The sequence below is a fragment of the Centroberyx gerrardi genome, chromosome 21 (genome assembly GCF_048128805.1).
Source record: "Centroberyx gerrardi isolate f3 chromosome 21, fCenGer3.hap1.cur.20231027, whole genome shotgun sequence".
NCBI classification, from domain to species: Eukaryota; Metazoa; Chordata; class Actinopteri; order Beryciformes; family Berycidae; genus Centroberyx; species Centroberyx gerrardi.
In genome coordinates, this window is record NC_136017.1 from 1,309,223 (window position 1) to 1,329,133 (window position 19,911).

Sequence of the window (19,911 nt, forward strand, 5' to 3'; positions counted from 1 at the left end):
TCTGACACATTTTCCTTTACCCTCTTATGAAACCGTATATTATTTCCCACAGCGCCGCCCGAGAGCCACCAGGAAACTATTCCTCTGCCCGGCTCCGCTGAGCCACAATGGCCTCAGTTGTCACTGGGTAACAGAGAGACGCTCACTTCATTTTTTTTTTGTTTTGTTTTTTTAAATCATACAGCTTTATTCACAGTCAGTCATCGCCTGCTTGGCTGAGCCCGGTTATGCAGCTGGGAGGGGCGGGGTCTGGGAAGTGCAGCTGTTGTGATTGGCTGCATGCTGGCATGAGAGTTAGAAAGTCGATGGAGATGATGGCACTGGAGGTCAAATGCCATGAGTAAGTTACCCCCCCCCCCACCCCCCCCACCCCCAATCCCCCCGCCCCCCCAACAGCAGCCACAGCTAGTTTTTGCGTATGAACCATGCCGCCCATTCTGCTGAGGCCTTAATGTGAGAGTAATGACCAGAGGTGGGGACTCAAGTCACAACTTGAATTGCTTAAGACTCAACTTGACTTGACTTGGGTTCTGGTGACTTGGGACTTGACTCTGACTTGTACTTTGATGACTTGAAAAGGTTTCTAAAGTCTTGACTTGAGATCTTGTGTTTGTGTAAATGACTTAGATTGAAAGTGATGAGATTTGTTCCAGCGGACGACTGAATTTAAATTCTGTTTTCTGAATTTGTATGGAATGATTGAATTTATTGAAGTTGAAACTGATTATAGAAATCAAACTCATGATGCTCTTACCAAGTTTTTATCCTATTAAAACCATATTGCATTGAAAAGTCCTAGATATTTAGTTTTCTTTAAGATATTAAGTTGATACTGGACTCTTGATTTGTTCTGACTTGACTTGCTGTTCTACATTTAGACTTGAGACTTTACATTAATGACATGGATTGACTTGGGACTCGAGCAAAGTTGACTTGGTCTCACCTCTGATGCTTCTTTTGCGCATCCGCGGCCATCTTCCCGTTCATCACTCTGTCACCATTCATCACTCCATCTGTCTCCTTACAACTGTCTTTTCTCTTTCTCAGTTTATTGATCTATTCACATACAGTTTGATCTATTTCCTTTTTTTTCTCCATCCAACATCAATATGTTTTATTTCCTCAGAGGTAACAAAGACTTGTGTCTGATCTGAGACAGCCAAGATATATTTTCAACTAAATATGGATATGAGTAGAGCTGCCTTTTGATGTGAAAAGAAAAGATATGTAACCCGCAGTTTAACTACCAGCATAATCTGTGAGTTACAGCACATGTTGCTGCTGCAGAAACCTGGTTCAAGTTACAGGAGAACACAGGAAATAGATCTTATCTTATCTCAGGAATAAAAAATGAAAGGAAGGATTTTTTTCTCCCAGTAAGCATTACTTGTGCAATGTTTCAACTCAGAATTGCTCTTACTGATCAGATCAAACATCATTGGGAGCCAGATTATTTTGCAGCTGTGCCTTCAAATTTATCAAATCAAATTTATTGTTCATTTCTACAGGCCCGCATCCTTCTATCCACCTCTCCATCCTTCCCTCTGTCCACCTCTCCATCCTTCCCTCTGTCCACCTCTCCATCCTTCCCTGTGTGTAGCGCTCAGTGTGGTCGCCCCACAAAGTCATTGCCATGCCGGGTTTGATCAGTCTGCATGACGGGCCTGCATGCTGTCCCGGGACAGACGCAGACGTGGCTGGATTTCCCTCCAGGGAAAGACAACACAAGTCGTTCTGCAGAATCCCCTCTGTCCTCTCTGTCTGTTTCTTCACAAGTACAAAGTCTTCTGGACTTTTCTGTATTTCTATGAGGTACAAGATTATGGGGCCAAAACATAATCCTTTTGACATTTGGTTGCCAAGTTGAAAATCTAATTTGAACGAAAAGTTTTGACCTTTCAAAGACATGCATCTGGTGACTCTCATTTCTCCACAATTGGTGATGATGGGACGAACTGAAATCCATGTCTGCTTGCTTTGAAATCGATTGAATCCACTGATCGCCAGTGTCAAGTCCAAACAAATACAGCACATATCTTACTGAATCAGACCATCTGAGACGATCCAGTCCCCATGATCACAGTACCTCTCTCCTCTCTCACCCCAGACAAAGGAAACAGTTTTAGAAATGACACCAACCGACCGGCGGATCCTCGTCCCGCCGCGCCCCACCTCCCGCCCACCAAAGCCCCTCCCACCGGCAGCACAGCCTCCCCTCTCCCTAAGTTACCCCCACACGGCGACTCTCTTCAGGGGCAGACTCAGCCCAGGGCGCCCACTAGTGCAACAGAGAAGCCTCATAACCCCGCTGGTAATTTCCAACTTCCAACTTTCATTACTTATTTTCCCCTCTCCCTTTTTTCCATTTTGCACAGTGTGAAAGAATGGCGATGTTTGGAAGATTGGAGTTTGGTTACATGGAAAATTGCAGTTTGCGGTTACACAACGTGTTTTGATTGCACTGCAAAACATCTGCTGAGATGAAATACAGTAAAATATTAAAAGACTGTTGGGAACAAGTTTCAGAAACTGAGCGGGATCTGTTGCCGTGTGTTTAACTCTAATGGGCTCTCTTCAGGACCTCCATGAAAATAACAGTGTCATCTGCAAACAATTAACACTTAAAAGGCCAAGCCGCTGTCAATTGACTGCCGTTTTGAATTTTATAACTGAAATACCTCAGCTTTCAAAATGTCCCTCCATTACTTTTCCGAGAACTTCTCTCTGTACAGACAAAGTGTTGTAAGGTTTTCAGAATCATGCGAGGAAGTAGAAGCTGGGATTGTATTTACGCCGCTCAGCTGACAGCTGGCCAGCCGTCTCTTAGATGTCAAAATCCTCTGGCCTTTCTCGTGTTAATCCTTCTCTTTCCCACACAGCTTTCAGCAAATCACAGGACGGATCATCACTGCTGAGATCTGCTCTGGCCAATGAGAGGGCCAAAAATAATAACAACTGGGGTAATGATGACCTCATCAAACGAATGGCCACGCTTCCTGTGTCTTGCGAGCGAAGCTGGTGTTGCTTTCTCTGTCTGTGTCTGCTGTACTGTGCGACCTCCATGTCTGCAATCACCATCTTGTTCCCCAGCTTCCGGTCGCCGTCCGAGCTAAACGCCCCTTCATTTTGTCCACAGGAACGTCCGCTCCCGCAGCGGAGTGGGATGCCCTTTGTTGCACCTCTAAACATTTCATCCAACATGGCCTCCAATGTCTGCATGTCGCACACAATCTTACAGTCATGGTTGCGTCACGCTACCAAAACTCATCACTGGCTTATATGACTGTTGTTTCCCAAGATTGTGAGCGCTTAAAAAGCCTTAATAATATCATTAAGCACATTTCTAGCTGTATTCCATGAATTCTAATTACTTTTAATTGCCCATTACACCATGTGGCAAATAAAATGATAGTATTAGACATTTTCCTGTATGCTTGGAATAGAAATGATTTAAAATTTAAGACAGTAGCTTTAAGATACGTAATGATTTAATTCTCCATCACTAACATCACTGCTCTGGACTGCTGCCCATGGCTTCAAGCTCGCCTGACTGGCACAGCGATCTCACCAACTGAGATACAGATGAGATGCTAATTGTAACAAAGGCCCTGCAATTGTTTTTGATCTTCTAGGTCAAGGCAGCAAAAGAAATGTTGCCCCGTCATTGCCTCTGCGGCCCTACGGCCCCGCTGCTACCACGGTTTCCAGATCCATGAAGCCTACATCGAGAAACCCCCTCTTTCCCTTCTCTAACGGCTTAAGACAGCCCTACTCTTCCTCTAGAACCCGTAACTCGTCCCTGACCTCCGGGATACTCGGGGGTAATGGAACCGCTCACCCCTACCCTCCCTATCCTTCCTTCTTGCCTCTTCTCAGACACAATCTGCACTTTGGTTGGTTGGAAACTTTTCCTGCCGTCTTTTGTGTAACCGCTCTGCCGCAGTTAATCCAAATCAACCCCAAATGTGGAGCGTACATATCGTATTGGCAGCGGTGGTTTAGCTCCGGCAGGCCTGGTTTCACATCACACCATGTGGATTGGTCATGCTTTGACAGACCTTGTCAGTTTTCAGTTGATGATTGGTCATGGGTGTCTATCACACGGTCACTATGGAGTGAAGCCGCTGACATTGGGCTTTTGGATCGGTTCGGTGTTGGCTTTGCTGTATCCTGGTTGTGTCTTGAACGATTTGCTCCACCGCTCAAGATCATTTTATTTCAAAGGAAACGAAAAAAAACCTTTTGTTTTTTTTAGTTTCCACAGTGGTTCACATCTCACAACATCACATCTATTTTAAATGCTGTAACTGTATCACTCTGTTGTTTTTGCCTCCCCTTCATTTGCTAATTTACAAGCTCCAAATCCAGTTTGCGACTGTATTTTCTCACTGTTCTGTGCTTGCTAAGTGAACTTTTCAGCCGAACAACCATATAAGTCGATTTTATGCTCCATTACCTAAAGGCTGGAAGGTTAAACGTTGTGTTCACAGAAGACACAAGACTTTCCAGTGACGTGTGACATTAACACTCCTCGTCACACTGCAAAAATATTCATCTTGACAAGTCTTTAACTTTAATATGGGGTCTTAAAATCTTAATTTTCTTACAAGTCAAAAAAATCGGCCAGTGGGGTGAGATAATTTCCTGGAATTTCCTTGAAACGAGCGACAGGAGAAAGTTAAATAATCTCATCCCATTCCATCAATTGTTTTAAGAAAATGTGGAATATTTTTACGACTCGATACAAGATTAAATGACTTGTAAAGATAAATGTTTTGCAGCGCAGCGGTACATTTGCCTTTGGTGCGACAGACTTACATGGTTGTCCTCCTGCAGGGTTCGGCTGGAGACAGTTTCCTCTCCTCCTTAACGCTCAGTCTTCTCCCCACAGTAAATGGCGAGCACCACAGGGGCTTTGCCCTGCCTAAACCCGCCATATGGTCCAGGCCTCGACTGGGTAAAAGAACTCATTTGTCTTGTGTGTTTCTCCCTCATCATTAACCCGCGATCGCTTTTGCAGCGTCTTCATCTCCACTGCAGCTCATGTCGGTGTTGTTCTCTCCATCCATTTTGTTTGTTTATAATTTTACGTTCCCCCTGATCCATCCATCTATCCATCCCTCCCTCCATCCATCCATCCATCACCTCATCAGTCTGTCCATCCGTGTTGCCGTTTGTCAAAAGTGTTTGCTGTCTCAAGTCAAGCTTCTGCAGATTCACCGCTGTTATTTCAAGAAAGCTTCTGGCGAGGACTACTTCAAATAATCAAGTGGACGTCAGAGCGGATCTTGATTATTTGAGTAGTTACATAAGTCCAGTAACAGCAGCAGATTATGTCACTCTGTGTCCCATGTGGTGGCGGGGAATTTAGCTGTTTGGGTTTCGCTGTAGCTGGTTGAAGTTGTTCTTGCAGAAACTGAAGCAGTTTCAGAGGCCTTCACTGAGCCTGCCGGGCTCTCTGGATGCTGCGCTACAGACGCAATGCTGTTTTACTGTCTCAGTCTAGTTTCCACACTGCAAAAAGCATCCACCTGAAGTCATTTAGTCTCATATTCAGCCTTCGGATCTTATTTCTCTTAAAACAAGAGAACATTTCTGCCAATGAGTTGAGATCACTCCACTTGCTTCCAATGCAGTTTCACTTCTTTCAGGGATTTTCTAGAAATTCTCCATTAAAAGACTTGTTTCAGTGTCTTGAAACCAGTCAGAATAAGGCAGATCACTGCACTACTATCAGGAAAATGACACTTGATTCTACTGTATTCTTGAAACAAGTTGATTTGCATTGGAAACAAGTGAAATTATCAAACCACATTGGCAGATTTCTTCACTTGTTTTGAAAATTATGATTTTAGGACTCAATTACAGACTAAATGACTTGTTAAGATGGAGATGTTTGCAGTGCATATTGCTTTGAAAATTTAAAAACAATATTCTGGTCTATTTTGGACCAATGAAGTCAAGATCCTGAAATCTTGAGAACGTACAGATTTATTGTATTTGTTGTATGTACTTTCGAGCAGCATTTACCATTCCATTTTTCATATGTTCATTAAGTAATTATCTAAGTAATTATAATGTTATATAGTTATACAAGTGTGTTAAGACATGTAAGACTTCAGTCAGATCTGGTTTCTGACCAGGTGACGGAGTGTTTCGTAGGGTTTACACGGTGCATGATGTGCATGCTTGTCCTGTTCAGTGAGCATGAGCTGGGTTTGGTTTTTGGTGTTCATCATTTTCATCCATTTTCCATTTTTGGTCTGTCTCCTGTTGTATGTTAAAGGTCTAGATAGTGTTAAATCAGACAACGTTAATGTTAACACTGTTAAGGATACACCTTCAGGAAAGTCCTTGACGGTTGTAAGATGACAATGCAAAACAGTGGAATGCTCAGGGAGTCAAAGAAGCTCTTTAGTTAAGATATAAATCACCTTCAGAGTCTTTCAGTTTAGTTTTCTTGCAGTATTGAAACAGAAATGCTAGAGAGTGACAGCTACAGACAGGCACCAGTTTTAATCCTGGCACTTCTCCTGCTGCAGTGAACAACTCATTGCTGGAAGACAAGAAAGCTGAATTCCCCGGCGTGTTCGGTCGGTCAGGTCCCACCATCGAAGAGCGGTTTTATGGTTGGTAACGGCATGAATCTAGCCTGTCTGCACCCAGAACTCGCCCACGCCATGTGCTGACTGGCGCTTTAGTTGCTCTCCCGCCAAGACTGCATGATTTGGCCATGTTAAAAGTCCAAAGGCAAATCTTAAGTTGCCCCAAAAACGGGTCATCATGACTGAAAGCTTGGGCCAAAGGCTTCGGCGGAGCCTGTGGAAAATACTTTCCTCTCGGAAAGTATGCGCTCCTCTGATCGTTAGCTTACTTTTCAGAACCTCAGTTTGGCGTGCGCCAATGCCGAGCTTTGCGCTTTTTCTCGCCACAGAAATTTGAAGAACAAACTGTTCCTTATTAGCTTTGCCCTGTGACGAACCTGGCGTTTGGATTGGACCCTCGGAGTTATTTTAGTCTTTTTTCCTGTCCAGGGTCCACGTGCTTAAGCCTCTGCTTCTTGCTTGATTGCAAGCATTGACTTTGTAAGAGTGTTGAGCTTCAGACTGTTGTGCATTGCTGCCGAGGTGCCAGTGTTTAGAAAAGCCTCACGCAATCAAGACAGCATGGCGTGCATCGACAATTTCTCATCCAAATGTGGAAACCACTGTTTGCTTTTCATTTGAGGATTGTTTTTGTGTGAAAAAGAAATCATACCAATATATATTTCATACTGTAATCACAAGGCATCACTTGAAGGTATTTTTGCAGTCAAAAGTAATTACAGTGCAGTTTCCACTCTCAGCACTGTTTTTATTCTGCATGCACTCTTTCCTAAAGTTGCTCTTATTCAAAGTATAAACACAGATTGTAAAACATGTAATGGTTCATCATATAGACGACAGAACACTTTATTTATATGAGCTAGCTGTTTCAGCTGCAGTTATTTAAAGCAATGTCTTCCCTGAATAACAGTCGTCTTAACCAAGAAAAGAACAGAGGCTTTTGAAGTCCGGTATGTTTGATTTTAAACTAACCATATCTCAAATTATAGCAAAATTCACAAAAGCAATGCTACAGGCAAACTGGCGGCTTTCCTCCCATCATCGCTATTTACATGGGACTGATTGAAAGGAATGTGCCTGTATTGTTTCATGTTACGAGCTAAAATGTTTCAGGACTCCATCATCTTTCATGTTTTGGGTTTGCATTTATTCTATTTAGTGTTGGAACTGAATCAATTCCTTGATTGTGAAGAATTTGGCCTCTGCTCAGATGAGAAGGGGGGGCGTAATTGGCTGCAGGTTTTGCACTTCAGTCTTGGTAGATTTTAGAAAACGCATCAAACCTCCTGGAATTACATGGGATTGTTCATGTTTTCAGGTTCGTTTGGCATTTGGAAACGGGTATCGAGTTCTAACTTAGGAGAAAAAAAGTTGATTTTCCAGTGCATTAGAGAGTGCCTACCTAGAAAATAGAGCCAAAATAGCTCTTTAAGCTTTTGCCTTATTTAGATAGGAACCATCTACATGCACAATATGCCTGAATCTGATTCACAACAGAGCCATTTTTCTATTGTACCACTTCAAAAAGGACTTTCCCATTATTTTAATGGTGGCAAAAAGAGTGTTCCACTGTTTTCCATTAAATAGACGCTTTCATATGTGAAAGCATCTTTGAATTCTGTCTCAGATGTATTGTATTTATATTTGTCTTTCATGGTTATCTGTGAAGACATTACTGTAGCTCAGTAGGGAGTTAAACTACTGGCAGCCGGTGAATGATTATCAGATTGGAAAAGCAGCTGGTTATAGATCATAAAGACGCGCTCTCTTCTCCAGGTAGTTCAGATCCCAGCGTGTGTTTTTACCTCTGCTGCTCTGTGCTGTATGTTACAGGATCTCCGGCTCGCCCGTCCATACCAGTCAACAAGAAAACAAACCTGGTGGGGAAACCTGGGGAAATGGGTAAGGAGGCGCCGGTCTCTGGAAAAAAAAAAACATTATTATAAAGAAAATGTATTCTCTTTGGTGGCGTTTCTATCCAAAGCCGATTCAAATCCAAATATCAGCAGGTTCCTGGATGGTAGAGAGTGAAACAAAGTGAACAGATTTCTGCATTCAGAAAAAAACGGGAGCAGCCACACCAAGGTCCCTTCAAAAATCTGGCAATTTGTTTCTGCCTTGCTGATTGGCAAAAAACACACATCGGAAAATACAATTTGAGACTTTATTACTAATCTGTAGTGTGTTCTGGTAAATTCGGGCATGTATATAATCCTCCAAAAAAATCCAACAGGGATCGTGGTGATGTCAGGATCCTAATCACGTCAAGCGTCCATGGAAAAAAAAAACCTGACAGAAGGTTGATTGTTGTTGGTTGTGAAACAGTCCAACCTGCTGATGATGGTCTCGCTCTGCCTCTGTTGTTGTCATGACAACGCTGAGCGATAGAGGCCAGCACTGGACCAGAAATTACACACAGACCCTTTAAAGTACCAAGATCAAGTGGGAATCAAACCCCAAACCCTGACAGTGTAAAGCTGATTTGCCCAGTTCCCCTTGGAGACAGAAAAATAAAAAACATCTTATCTTTTTGTTTGTCTGTGTTTCCTCCAGACAAGCTGAACAACCTGAAGCAGACGGACAAGCTGCCGGTCCTGAAGCCGAACTTCCCGCCGCCGACGGCCAAACCGGCCAAGCAGGAACGTAAACAGACCACGACCGCCGCTCCGGCAGTCAACGGTACGAGCCGCTGACAGCGTCTCTGTGCCTGTTTAGTTCCAGCGGTTTAGTTTCTTTCGTGTGATCACAGAGACTCTAATGTGAAACGATCCCCTGTAATTCAATTTTACCGGTTTCAACGAATTAGACTTTTTTTTTTCCAGGAGAACTTGTTTCGGGACATTTACTTACTTACTAAAAGTGAAATTGTCTTGGAGAAAGTTTCTTGTTTCCAGATTTTCTTCATTGTTTTATGATGATTTCTTGAAAGAAGAAGTCATATCGGCATGAATCAAGTGAAATTTAGGTCTGGATGAGATAAAATCACTGGACAGCTCGTGATTTTTTGCAGTATTTTAAATCAGCATTACACTGTTAAAATGTGACAGCTAATAATAAAATTCCCTATGGGTTAAACGAACAGGTGATTTACTTACAGAAGCCTTCATTTCAGCTCTATGGCAAATATCAGAAGTGTTGGAAAGCGTCTCAGATCGATCCGATTGCTTTGGCTGAAATTAGCTTTGATGTCCTCCAGTTTATTCCCGCTGTCTGAGCCGGTGTGTGTCTGCGTTTCCTCCTCCAGCCAGTCGATTCGAACACTGGGAGGAGTCGGCGTTGTTCAGCTCCCAGCCCGCCTCAGACGTCGATGCGATGGGAAAGAAGCGATATGTGGGTAAGGAAAAAAAAAACAAAACACTGCGAACCGTGAGAGAAAAAAGCTCAGAGGAAACCTGTAGGATTTTTCTCTAAATGTCAGAATTTACCTGTTAGTTTCTTGCTCTACCACAGCGGTTCTCAACCTGGGGTCCGGGGACCACCAGGGGTCCTCGAGGGGGTTCCAGCAAACTGATGAACTGTTAAACTTCAGCATTATTTCATTTACAAGAATTAGATAATGTAGAAGAAAGACTGTTCTGATCATAGTTTCTCTGTTATCTCTCTACAACACAGACAGTCATGGAGTTCTGGACAAAATCAAATCTGACAATAAAAATATTCTCACAATGCAAAAAATCTCCATCTTAACAAGTCATTTAGTCTATTATTGAGTGCTAAAATCACAATTTTCTTAAAATAAGTGAAGAAATCTGCCAGTGAGGTTTGATATTTTCACTTGTTTCCAATGCAAATCAACTTGTTTGAAGAATTTAGTAGAATCAAGAGTCATTTCCTTGACAGCAGTGCAGTGATCTGCCTTATTCTGACTGGTTTCAACAAACTGACACTCTGTTCTAGAAAACTCCTGAAACAAGTGAAGCTGCATTGGAGACAAGTGGAGTTATCTCTCCTCACTGCAGAATGTTTCTCTTGGGTTAAAAACAATAAGATCTGAAGGCTGAATATGAGACTAGATGACTCGTGAGGTTTTTTGCAGTGCAGATTCGAATCTGAGAGACAAAATCTCATCAAATGGGGGTCCATGGCTCTAATGTGGACTAAATTAGGGGTCCTTGATATGAAAAAGGTGTAATATCATGTAACCCCCCCCCACAGCGCCTCATGTGGTCTACAAAGTGGACAAGAAGCCGGACGAGCCGTGCTCCATCACCACGTCCCTCAACTATTTCCCCGAGGACGAAGCGGGCGAGGCGAACGTGACGGCCCCGCCCAAGACTCCGCCCTCCAACCTCACCGTGGTGACGGTGGAGGGATGCCCCTCCTTCATCATCCTGGACTGGGAGAAGACCGACAACGACACCACCGGTAGGACAACGGCACTTCAGGGGACGAGACGACGGGCTCGGCAGTGAATTTTAGTTTCAGTTATTTTCAGTGGGTTAGTGCTGGCAGGTACGCCTCTTCTCCAGAACTATACACCTGGTGTTTTGGGCAAGTCCGTGTCAGATAGAGAAAATAGAGCAGCTGAAGGAGGGAAGTAAGCAGCTTCTTACAGTTTTCTCTTGTCCACAGGCTAACTAGCTAGTAGAGCTGAAATCGTAATATGAATTTACGCAATTTCCAAATCTCAGAAGCTGCAATTCATTTCTTAAGAGAGAATTGCGTCCAAACTGGATTTTTTTGAACAAGAAGTTTTAGAGCTGCAGGTAATCTTTGGTCCAGGAATCAAAACCTTTCATCAGACTCAAACTCAGTAAATCTGCACACTGACATCTAGTTTTTTTTGTTTTTTTTTAACAAAATCACTTTTTCTTCAAACCATTTTAAAGTTCTAAAAAATGCATGACAAGAAAAACTTGTGATGATATGAATCGCAGTTTAAATCGCAATTACCTACAATATCTAATGCACTGTTACATTTCTAAGTCATTTTTTTATTCCATTCATATTTCTGGTTTGAGGTCCGTGTTAAACCATATTATACATGTCCCCCCCCCCCCCCCCTCAGAGTATGAAGTCATCTCCACCGCTAAAGGCCCAGATGGCGAGCAGGTTTCCATCCTGACCACCAACCAGACGCACACCGCCGTGGAGAACCTCAAGCCGGAGAGCAGGTACGCTTGATTTACCGCACGGGTGGGGGCGAGTCGCAAGGGGTTGTAGTCCGGACCGCCCGAGTCGAGTCCAAGTCTATTTCCGAGTTCGAGTTCGAGTCGAGGCCGGGTCCAAGTCGAGAGCGAGACCGGAGCAAATCCAGTCCTTTTCGAGACCAAAATAGGCAGCAAACAGGATGCATGTCTTTCCAAAAGTACAAATGATGATTGATGAAGGAGAGACGTACAACCATACATGGTCCTGTGGGAAATAAAGAAGTTCTTGGAAGGTTTTTTGTGGAACCAGAAATACGGATCTGGGATCAGTGGTCACGTCACATGACCAGCTTTTATAACCGACCATGTTGCCTCAAATCGGCACTCATGTTCCCATTTTTTAGATTATTTTTTAGGCAATTTTTGCTTAATTAAAGAGCGTAGAGTGGAGACTGGCTGGAGAGATGGAAGACAGAGAGAGGGGAGACAAAACTGATGTGAAATGGATTTGTTGTGAGTAATAATGTAATAATAATCTTTATATGGCGCTTTATTTTTATAATGCTTTACGAAGGATTAAAAAAAAAAAAAAAAATCAACAGCAAAAGCAGTAAAAGGTAAGAAATGCAAAAACAGACATGAGTCATAAAAGCGAGGTAGAAAACAAGTTCATTACATAAAAACAAGTCTATAAAAATGAGTTTTAAGAGGCAATTTAAAAGATGATTACAGATTTTTCGCAGCCGGAGCCCGATCGCCTCTTTTGTTTATAATCTACACCGAGATCTGGAGCCCGCCGCCTCGTTAAGTGTCTCTGAACACGTGCTGCGGCCAAGCGTCCGCCGCGCTCAGCTGTCCAAACACAGAGGGAGACGCTCGGTTACCCGTCCCGAGCGAGGCGGCGGGACGGTGTTTGGACCGGAGCGTCCCGCGGCAGGCGGCCCGCTGCGCCCGCTCCGGTTTTAATGAAGCTGAATATGGGAAAACTATTTGCTGTGAAGGAAGGTGATTGAAAAACGGAGGAGGTCTCTCTGTGGAGCGAGGCTCAACTGCAGTCTCTACGAACCAGTGTTCACCCCTTAATTAATCCCCTTAAAATGAGTTAAGGGAGTTATTAATGGAGGAGACCCCATCAAAACCTCCTTAAACTCCCCTTGATGTTTGACTGCTTACTTTCTAATTTAATGTAAAATTCAGTTAGACAGGGACTTTCCATTAATAACTCATTAATAACCTGTAAACCTGCACAAAAGACATGAAAAATCCCTTAATTTCTAGTGTCTCTGTGAATCAACTCATGAATAAATCCCTTATAAACCCATGATACTGACCTTACTTTATTAAAGCTGTTGTTTTTAATGGATAATTAATGTTTATGTGATGAGAAATTAAGGACATTTAAGGGATCAAATGAAGGGGTTTGGTTTTGTAGTGAATTACCCCATATAATCATGGGGTATGGGACCTGCTGAGCCCATCTGATGTTGATATTTCCTGATTGCTTATAGACTGTTTTTGAAGGAAGAAAAGCAAAAGAAACATATATTTCATCTCTGTCTCTCTCTCTCTCCGTCTTTCTCTCTCTCTCTTCTCTTTCTCTCTGTGTCTCTCTCTCTGTCCCTCTCCCTCTCTCCCTCTCTCCTCTCTCTCCGTCTCTCTCTCTTTCTCTCTCTCTCTTCTCTTTCTCTCTGTGTCTCTCTCTCCCTCTCTCCTCTCTCTCCGTCTCTCTCTCTCTGTCTTTCTCTCTCTCTCTCTCTTTCTCCTCTGTCTCTCTCTCTTTCTCCTCTCTCTCTCTGTCTCTCTCTTCTCTCTCTGTCTCTCTTTCTCCTCTCTCTCGCCCTCTCTCCCTCTCCTCTCTCTCCATCTCTCTCTCTGTGTCCTTCTCTCTCTCTTCTCTTTCTCTCTGTCTCTCTCTTTCTCCTCTCTCTCTCTCTGTCTCTCTCTCTTTCTCCTCTCTCTCTTTCTCCTCTGTCTCGCTCTTTCTCCTCTTCCTCTCTCTCTCTTTCTCCTCTGTCTCTCTTTCTCCTCTCTCTCTCTCTCCTCTCTCTCTTCTCTCTCTCCCTCTCCGTCTCTCTGTCTTTCTCTCTCTCTTCTCTTTCTCTCTGTGTCTCTCTCTCTCGGTGTCTCTCTCCTCTCTCTGTCTCTCTCTTTCTCCTCTTCCTATCTCTCTCTTTCTCCTCTGTCTCTTTGTCTCTCTCTGTCTCTCTCTTTCTCCTCTCTCTCTCTCTTTCTCCTCTGTCTCTCTCTTTCTCCTCTCTCTCTCTCTCTCTCTTTCTCCTCTCTCTCTCTCTCTCTCTCTCTCTCTCTCTCTCTCTCAGTTATGAGTTTAAGGTGAAGCCGAAGAACGAGCTGGGTACAGGTCCTCCCAGTGACCCAGTGTCCTTCAACACAGAGTCAGGTACGTTCGGCCTTCTTTCCACCTGCAGTAACTTGTGTCATCACCAAATTGTATTGTAGCGCAACAATGCATCAAGTCCAGGTGTAAATGCATCTGACCGCTTTAACAACAAAGAGTAAATGCAATGTGTCTCCAATCCACTTATAGGAGCTTCATAAATATATTAATGTCAGATGGGAAGAGGGCCTTAGTTCAAATGTTAAATGTTTTTATCCTTCATTTATCTAAAAGTGATGACACACTAATATTTGGACGATCATGGGAAATATTTTCTCACCAATGTATCCGCTAAATATCATCCATGGCCGTCGCCATGTTTGTTATTCTGATCTGTCTCAACGCTCTGGCACAGGTTGAAAACGTCACAAACTTTAGTCCCGCCCACAAAGGCTCTGATTGGCTCGATCGTTTCTCAGAGGGAGATACAAGCCGCTGACGAGGGAAACAGCAGACTCTCTGAATCGCTCCACAAAATCTGAAGAGTGGAGGAACGAGAGTCTGGAGTCTGGAAGCAGGATAGGGTTAGGATGGTGATCGCAAAAAACGAAAATCACCGGTTTTCTCCTTTAAGTCCAGAATGACTCTGCACCCCCCTCCCCCTCCTGTTCTCTCCCCTTTAAAGGTGGGAGGCGACAGCTTCATGGCCTCCACAGCTCAGACAGCAGCAGCCTGTAAAACATCTTCATGAAGAGTCTTTACAAAGTCCAGAGTTCTTTACAGGCCCAGCTTGTGTAACGAAACACTGGAAAACAAATCCTCACATACATGACTGACTGTTAGAGGAGTGTTTGGACCGTCTGGGGAAATCTGGGCGACGAATGCATCGTCTTAAAACTCTCTCTCTCTCTCTCTCTCTCTCTCTCTCTCTCTCCATTAGCGGACCCACGGGTGAGTGAGAACGTCTCAGGTAAGATAATACCACAGCATCATCCACATTATTTTATCACATTTAGTTTTGTAGAATGCATTTACAACCAACCAACCACATTACCTTTGATGGAGACTTTGCATCAGAAATCTCCCAGCAGCCAGCTGAGTCTCCATGATGGAGGAACACTGTAGAACTGTGTGTTAGTTAATAAAGTGTAAATCTGTAGAACTGTGTGTTAGTTAATAAAGTGTAAATCTGTAGAACTGTGTGTTAGTTAATAAAGTGTAAATCTGTAGAACTGTGTGTTAGTTAATAAAGTGTAAATCTGTAGAACTGTGTGTTAGTTAATAAAGTGTAAATCTGTATGAAGCAGCTAGAAACAGAGAGCAGCTGAGTCAGCTTGTTGTGGTGTGGCTGTAGATCCATTCAGTAACGTTCTCAGTAAAAGTGAATAGTGTGATAAGGTGGATTTGGTTACTGTGACACAGTAAACTGTCTTGTCTTTAGCCCTAGTCTCTACTCCAAAACACTCTGAGTTGTAGCTTGAGAAGAGTCAGCTCAGTTAACCTGAACAAACTGTTAGCTAGCTAACTAGCCGGCAAACACACCGATGTTAATGTGAACACGCTAACGCTAGCCGCTGCTAGCTACGTTAGCTAGTGTGCTAATCGGATGTGTTAACAACAAGACAGTGATGTTAGCTGACCAGATACTATGGTTAGCTAGCTAACAAGCTGACATTATCTAAACACTAAATCAATCAGATGGATCAGTGATGAAATGATCAGTTCAGTCAGAAACAGACAGAAATTAACCGTCTGTTCAATTCTGTTGAGACAGAAACAGTCAGCTGTTCACAGAGCTGAGGACCTCCAACATGGCCGCCATAGTGTCACCTGAAAACCCCTCTACAGATAACCTGTTGTGTTTTTGCATTGAATGAATAAATGAATGAATAAATGAATGAATAAATGAACACTCTCCTGTGTCTGTAGGAAAAGACGCCATCTGGACGCAGTTCCCCTTTAAGACGGACTCGTACTCCGACTGTAACGGGAAGCAGTACGTGAAGCGGACCTGGTACCGCAAGTTTGTGGGCGTCCAGCTGTGTAACTCCCTCAGGTACAAGATCTACCTGAGCGACTCACTCAACGGTGAGTAGATGGATTACTAAATGATTATTGATTGTAACTTCTTATGTTAATGTCGTACATGATCGATAGAATAATTGACATCTACTACAATAAAACAGAAGAAAATAAAACATATTATATGCAAATATGTATTTGGAAGACACAAATTCTCAAATTATTAGGTATTATTTGCCCAGGAAGTAGCCACACCCATCCCAAGTGAAAGATAACTTATGATTGTGTGAGATACAAACAGCTGCTCAGTAGGCTATATTGTATCACAGTATTTAGCTAATGTTAGCTGCTTTTCCCTCTTTAAATCTCACTGTTAAACATATAAATTGCTACCTTTGCTATAAATTATTTTTTATGCGGTCATTACAAAAATTATAATATTGTAATCGTACTGGATCAGAAAAAAAACTATACACACAGAAAACAGCTTTGTGCAAATGACCTGAGGTGACGGGAATTTTTTCTTTTAACTTTCCAAAATCACAACGCAGCACGTCCCAGGCAGGTGTTTGAGTAAAGTTAGCGGTTTAGCTCACTAGCATAACGCCTGTCAGCAGCAGGAAGTTAGCATCGGCCGTGAACTGATCCTGCTGTTGGGTCCCATGCAGGTAAATTCTACAACATCGGGGACCAGACCGGGTTCGGGGAGGATCACTGTCAGTTCGTCGATTCCTTCCTGGACGGAAGAACGGGCCGGCAGCTCAGAGCCGACCAGCTGCCGGCGAGAACAGGTGAACAACTTCTTTTATTTCCTTTAGCCTTTATTAATCCAGGTTCACCCACCGAGGGTAAAAACCACGTCTTCAAAGAGAGACTAAACACATCTTGGCTAGACAATGCATAGACACACGTAAAGGGTTTGTCCGATACAGGTTTTTGAAAACCGATGCCAATATTTTTGTATTGAAGCTCCCGAAAACTGATGTTTTGTACCAATATTCACTATCTTTACATTTCTTTACATCTTTAAATTTGTCCTTTTTCATGACAGAAATTCCCAGTATTCAGTTTTTAACCCGTCTGACTGAAGCAACCGGATCTCACAGAAATACATGAAATGAATCCGACTTGTTAACTCCAAATTACGAGTTGGTGACACGTAACGTGTTAAAACTCAGTGTTCAAATTTAAATTTTTAGCTAAAGTTTTTCTTATTTAACCGACCAAAGCCTTTCCCAAACCTTAACCAAGTTGTTTTAGTTGCCTAAACTTTAAACTTTAACTTTAAAACTTTAGCTGAAAATGTCGTGTCCAATTTTTTGTCACAGAATCCAATTCGTAGTGGAGGAACGTCATTTTCACATAATTCGTGTCCACAGAACGTAAATCTGAGTTTCAGAGTATTTTTGTGAGTGTTCCTAGTGGACTGTCCCGGTTAACATAAGTTCCCTTGTTGTTCCCTGCGGGTCAGGATACTACAGAGCCATGAGGCAGGAGCCCGTCTACTTCGGCCAGATAGGAGCGCATTCCCACGTCAACTACGTCTCATGGTACGAATGTGGGACGCCCATCCCCGGGAAGTGGTAGGACCCCTCCGCCCCAGAGTCGTCCTCGGAGAAGCCCGCAGGAGGAGTCGCACAGGCTGGGATGGCGACAGGAGACGGGTCTTTCGATCTGCCGGACCAAACCCACTCCCCCCCCCCCCCCCCCCCCCGGTTTCATGTTCCTCCTAACCCAGTGCTGTAAAAACATGTACAGGACATACTTGTCAGGGAATTTGTAACGAGAGCGCATTTTTTGATACGTAATAGCAAACATGCCTCATCCTTACTATTTATCAAGCAACAAGGCTAAACTGATCGAGAAACAAAGAATAGGAAGAAACACGGAGACGTCGTTACTCTCTGCGGCGTGGGGTAGCGACTCACGCTAGATATATTTTTTGTGTTGAAATAATGGGAAGCTGGCTCCCTGGAATACTATTTTCATAACTTGTGTGATGTTTATTTATCAAAAGGTCTTTGATCATATTTCTTCACGAGGCCCACAAGGCGAGAGTCACGGGATTTGGGATGTGATGCGACGCTTCTGCTGTTCCTCTGGTGTAGATTTTCATGGCTTTCAGAGTAGAGCTCCTCCCACGGCGTTCTGGGCGTTGATTTGCATTAAAACTCGCTCAAGCAAAAAGGTTTTTTTAGTGCGAATGCCCAGTAGAACCAGTCTTCTACTGTTGGCCGCTGACCAGTTAAGGATATAAAGTGCCTTGATCAAGCGCACCGATGTCCAGTGCTTGAAGTAAATATAACATTTTCTGGAAAACCAAAAACAGAGACTCACTTCATTTTACATTTCGGGCAAAAGCCTAAATCTCATCAGTCACACAGTAAAAATCACATGGACACTGCAAAACCTGACAGACTTGTTCATTTATTTTCTCTTGTCTCCAGACTCATCAAGCTTATTTTAGGATAGGAGAATGTAATGTTTCAGGACATTTTCTTGGTAAAAGTGAAATTGTCTTGGAGAAAGTTTCTTGTTTCCAGATTTTCTTCATTGTTTTATGATGATTTCTTGAAAGAAGAAGTCATATTGGCATGAATCAAGTGATATTTACTGAAAGCAGCAGATTATCTGCCAGTGCAGAGAGAGAATTTGACTAAAAATATCATGAAAGAAGCTGATAGGTCTGGAGACAAGATGACATCACTGGACAGCTCGTCAGTTTTTGCAGCGTTCACCAACCAGACGAGCGCAGCCGGCTCGTCTCGGTGCCTGAGCCCCTCACAGGGGAACCGCAAGGCTGGAGGCTTCTACACTTGCAATTTGCACAACAAAAATGTATTTATATGTATATGGAGAGAATGTATTTTTTCAATACATTTTTGCAGATGCATTTCCCTCACCGTGGCCTTTCTTACTGTACCGTCCATAATGTGCTCTTCTAATAGCGGCCTCCCGCCAAAGCAGGGCAGAAATGAACTTTCCGCCCACTAATTTGTAAATTTCAACAGCCTCTTTTGCTATTTTACCAGCCAAAATCTGATTTATGGAATAGAAAAGAACCTCCAAACGTTGGCTTTACCTGCTAAAGTGGCTGGTCGAGTAGATAAACCTCCCAGCCACCGTCAAAATGTCTCAGTATTTGGCTTGTGGCTGCTGTTAATTTCCCACCCTGCCGACCCTCACATACCCTACTATTAACGCTTTATTACAGAGGGGTTATAAAGTAGAGGCAGGTACGCTATGGAGGCAGTGGTTGAACAATAAAGCGATGAAGGGCATTTTCTCTTTATATACGATGTGGCACAGTGATGGTGCGTAAACCGGGTGCGTAAACAGTGAACTGTGCCTTTACTCTCAGCTGCAGCCCTGGCTGTATTCATGCATCGACCCGATTATAAAGCAGGGAAGAAGTCATTTTTAACGCAGAGAGAGGAGAGCTTTGGCAGGACAGAGGTGTAATACTTTTGTTTTAAATGAGAATGTATGTTAACATGAGGCTGTACTGTTAATGTGTTTTTCTACATACTTTCATTTCTGTATCGATTTTCAACAATAAAGAAGTTTTGTTCTTTTTTTAAAATGTTGTTCTTGTCTGTTTTTTTTTATCTGTCACTACTTCTCAGTTTATTTCTGCAGATGAATCTATAAACCTTATTTAACCAGGCTAGTCAGCTACGAATACATTCTTATTTAAGCAGAACACATGATTTAACAGTTCACTGACTTAACTGGCTAGTTAAAGGACTTCTCTGACTTTTTGGGAGTTTGGTCCATTAGTCTCCTTACACAACATGTGATGAGAGGATCGGCACCAAAATCATCTCTGTGTAGATCTGCAGTGTAGCTAGCTCTGTCC

The 19,911-nt window shown here is 43.0% G+C and overlaps 1 protein-coding gene across 2 annotated transcripts in view; it reads left to right on the top strand.

Moving 5' to 3' along the window:
• The window catches only part of abi3bpb (ABI family, member 3 (NESH) binding protein b), a 47,072-nt gene extending 27,443 nt beyond the window's left edge, over nt 1-19,629 (top strand). For both annotated transcript variants that reach the window (XM_078291171.1, XM_078291172.1), the window contains exons 9-20: nt 4,892-4,957; nt 6,543-6,629; nt 8,439-8,507; nt 9,159-9,284; nt 9,850-9,939; nt 10,761-10,970; nt 11,614-11,719; nt 14,014-14,093; nt 14,971-15,000; nt 15,960-16,118; nt 16,721-16,843; nt 17,524-19,629. In XM_078291171.1, the coding sequence (XP_078147297.1) occupies nt 4,892-4,957; nt 6,543-6,629; nt 8,439-8,507; nt 9,159-9,284; nt 9,850-9,939; nt 10,761-10,970; nt 11,614-11,719; nt 14,014-14,093; nt 14,971-15,000; nt 15,960-16,118; nt 16,721-16,843; nt 17,524-17,639 (1,262 nt within the window). In that variant the 3' untranslated portion in view covers nt 17,640-19,629. The remainder of the gene's footprint in view (nt 1-4,891; nt 4,958-6,542; nt 6,630-8,438; nt 8,508-9,158; nt 9,285-9,849; nt 9,940-10,760; nt 10,971-11,613; nt 11,720-14,013; nt 14,094-14,970; nt 15,001-15,959; nt 16,119-16,720; nt 16,844-17,523) is intronic.
• Nucleotides 19,630-19,911: the final 282 nt, after the last annotated feature.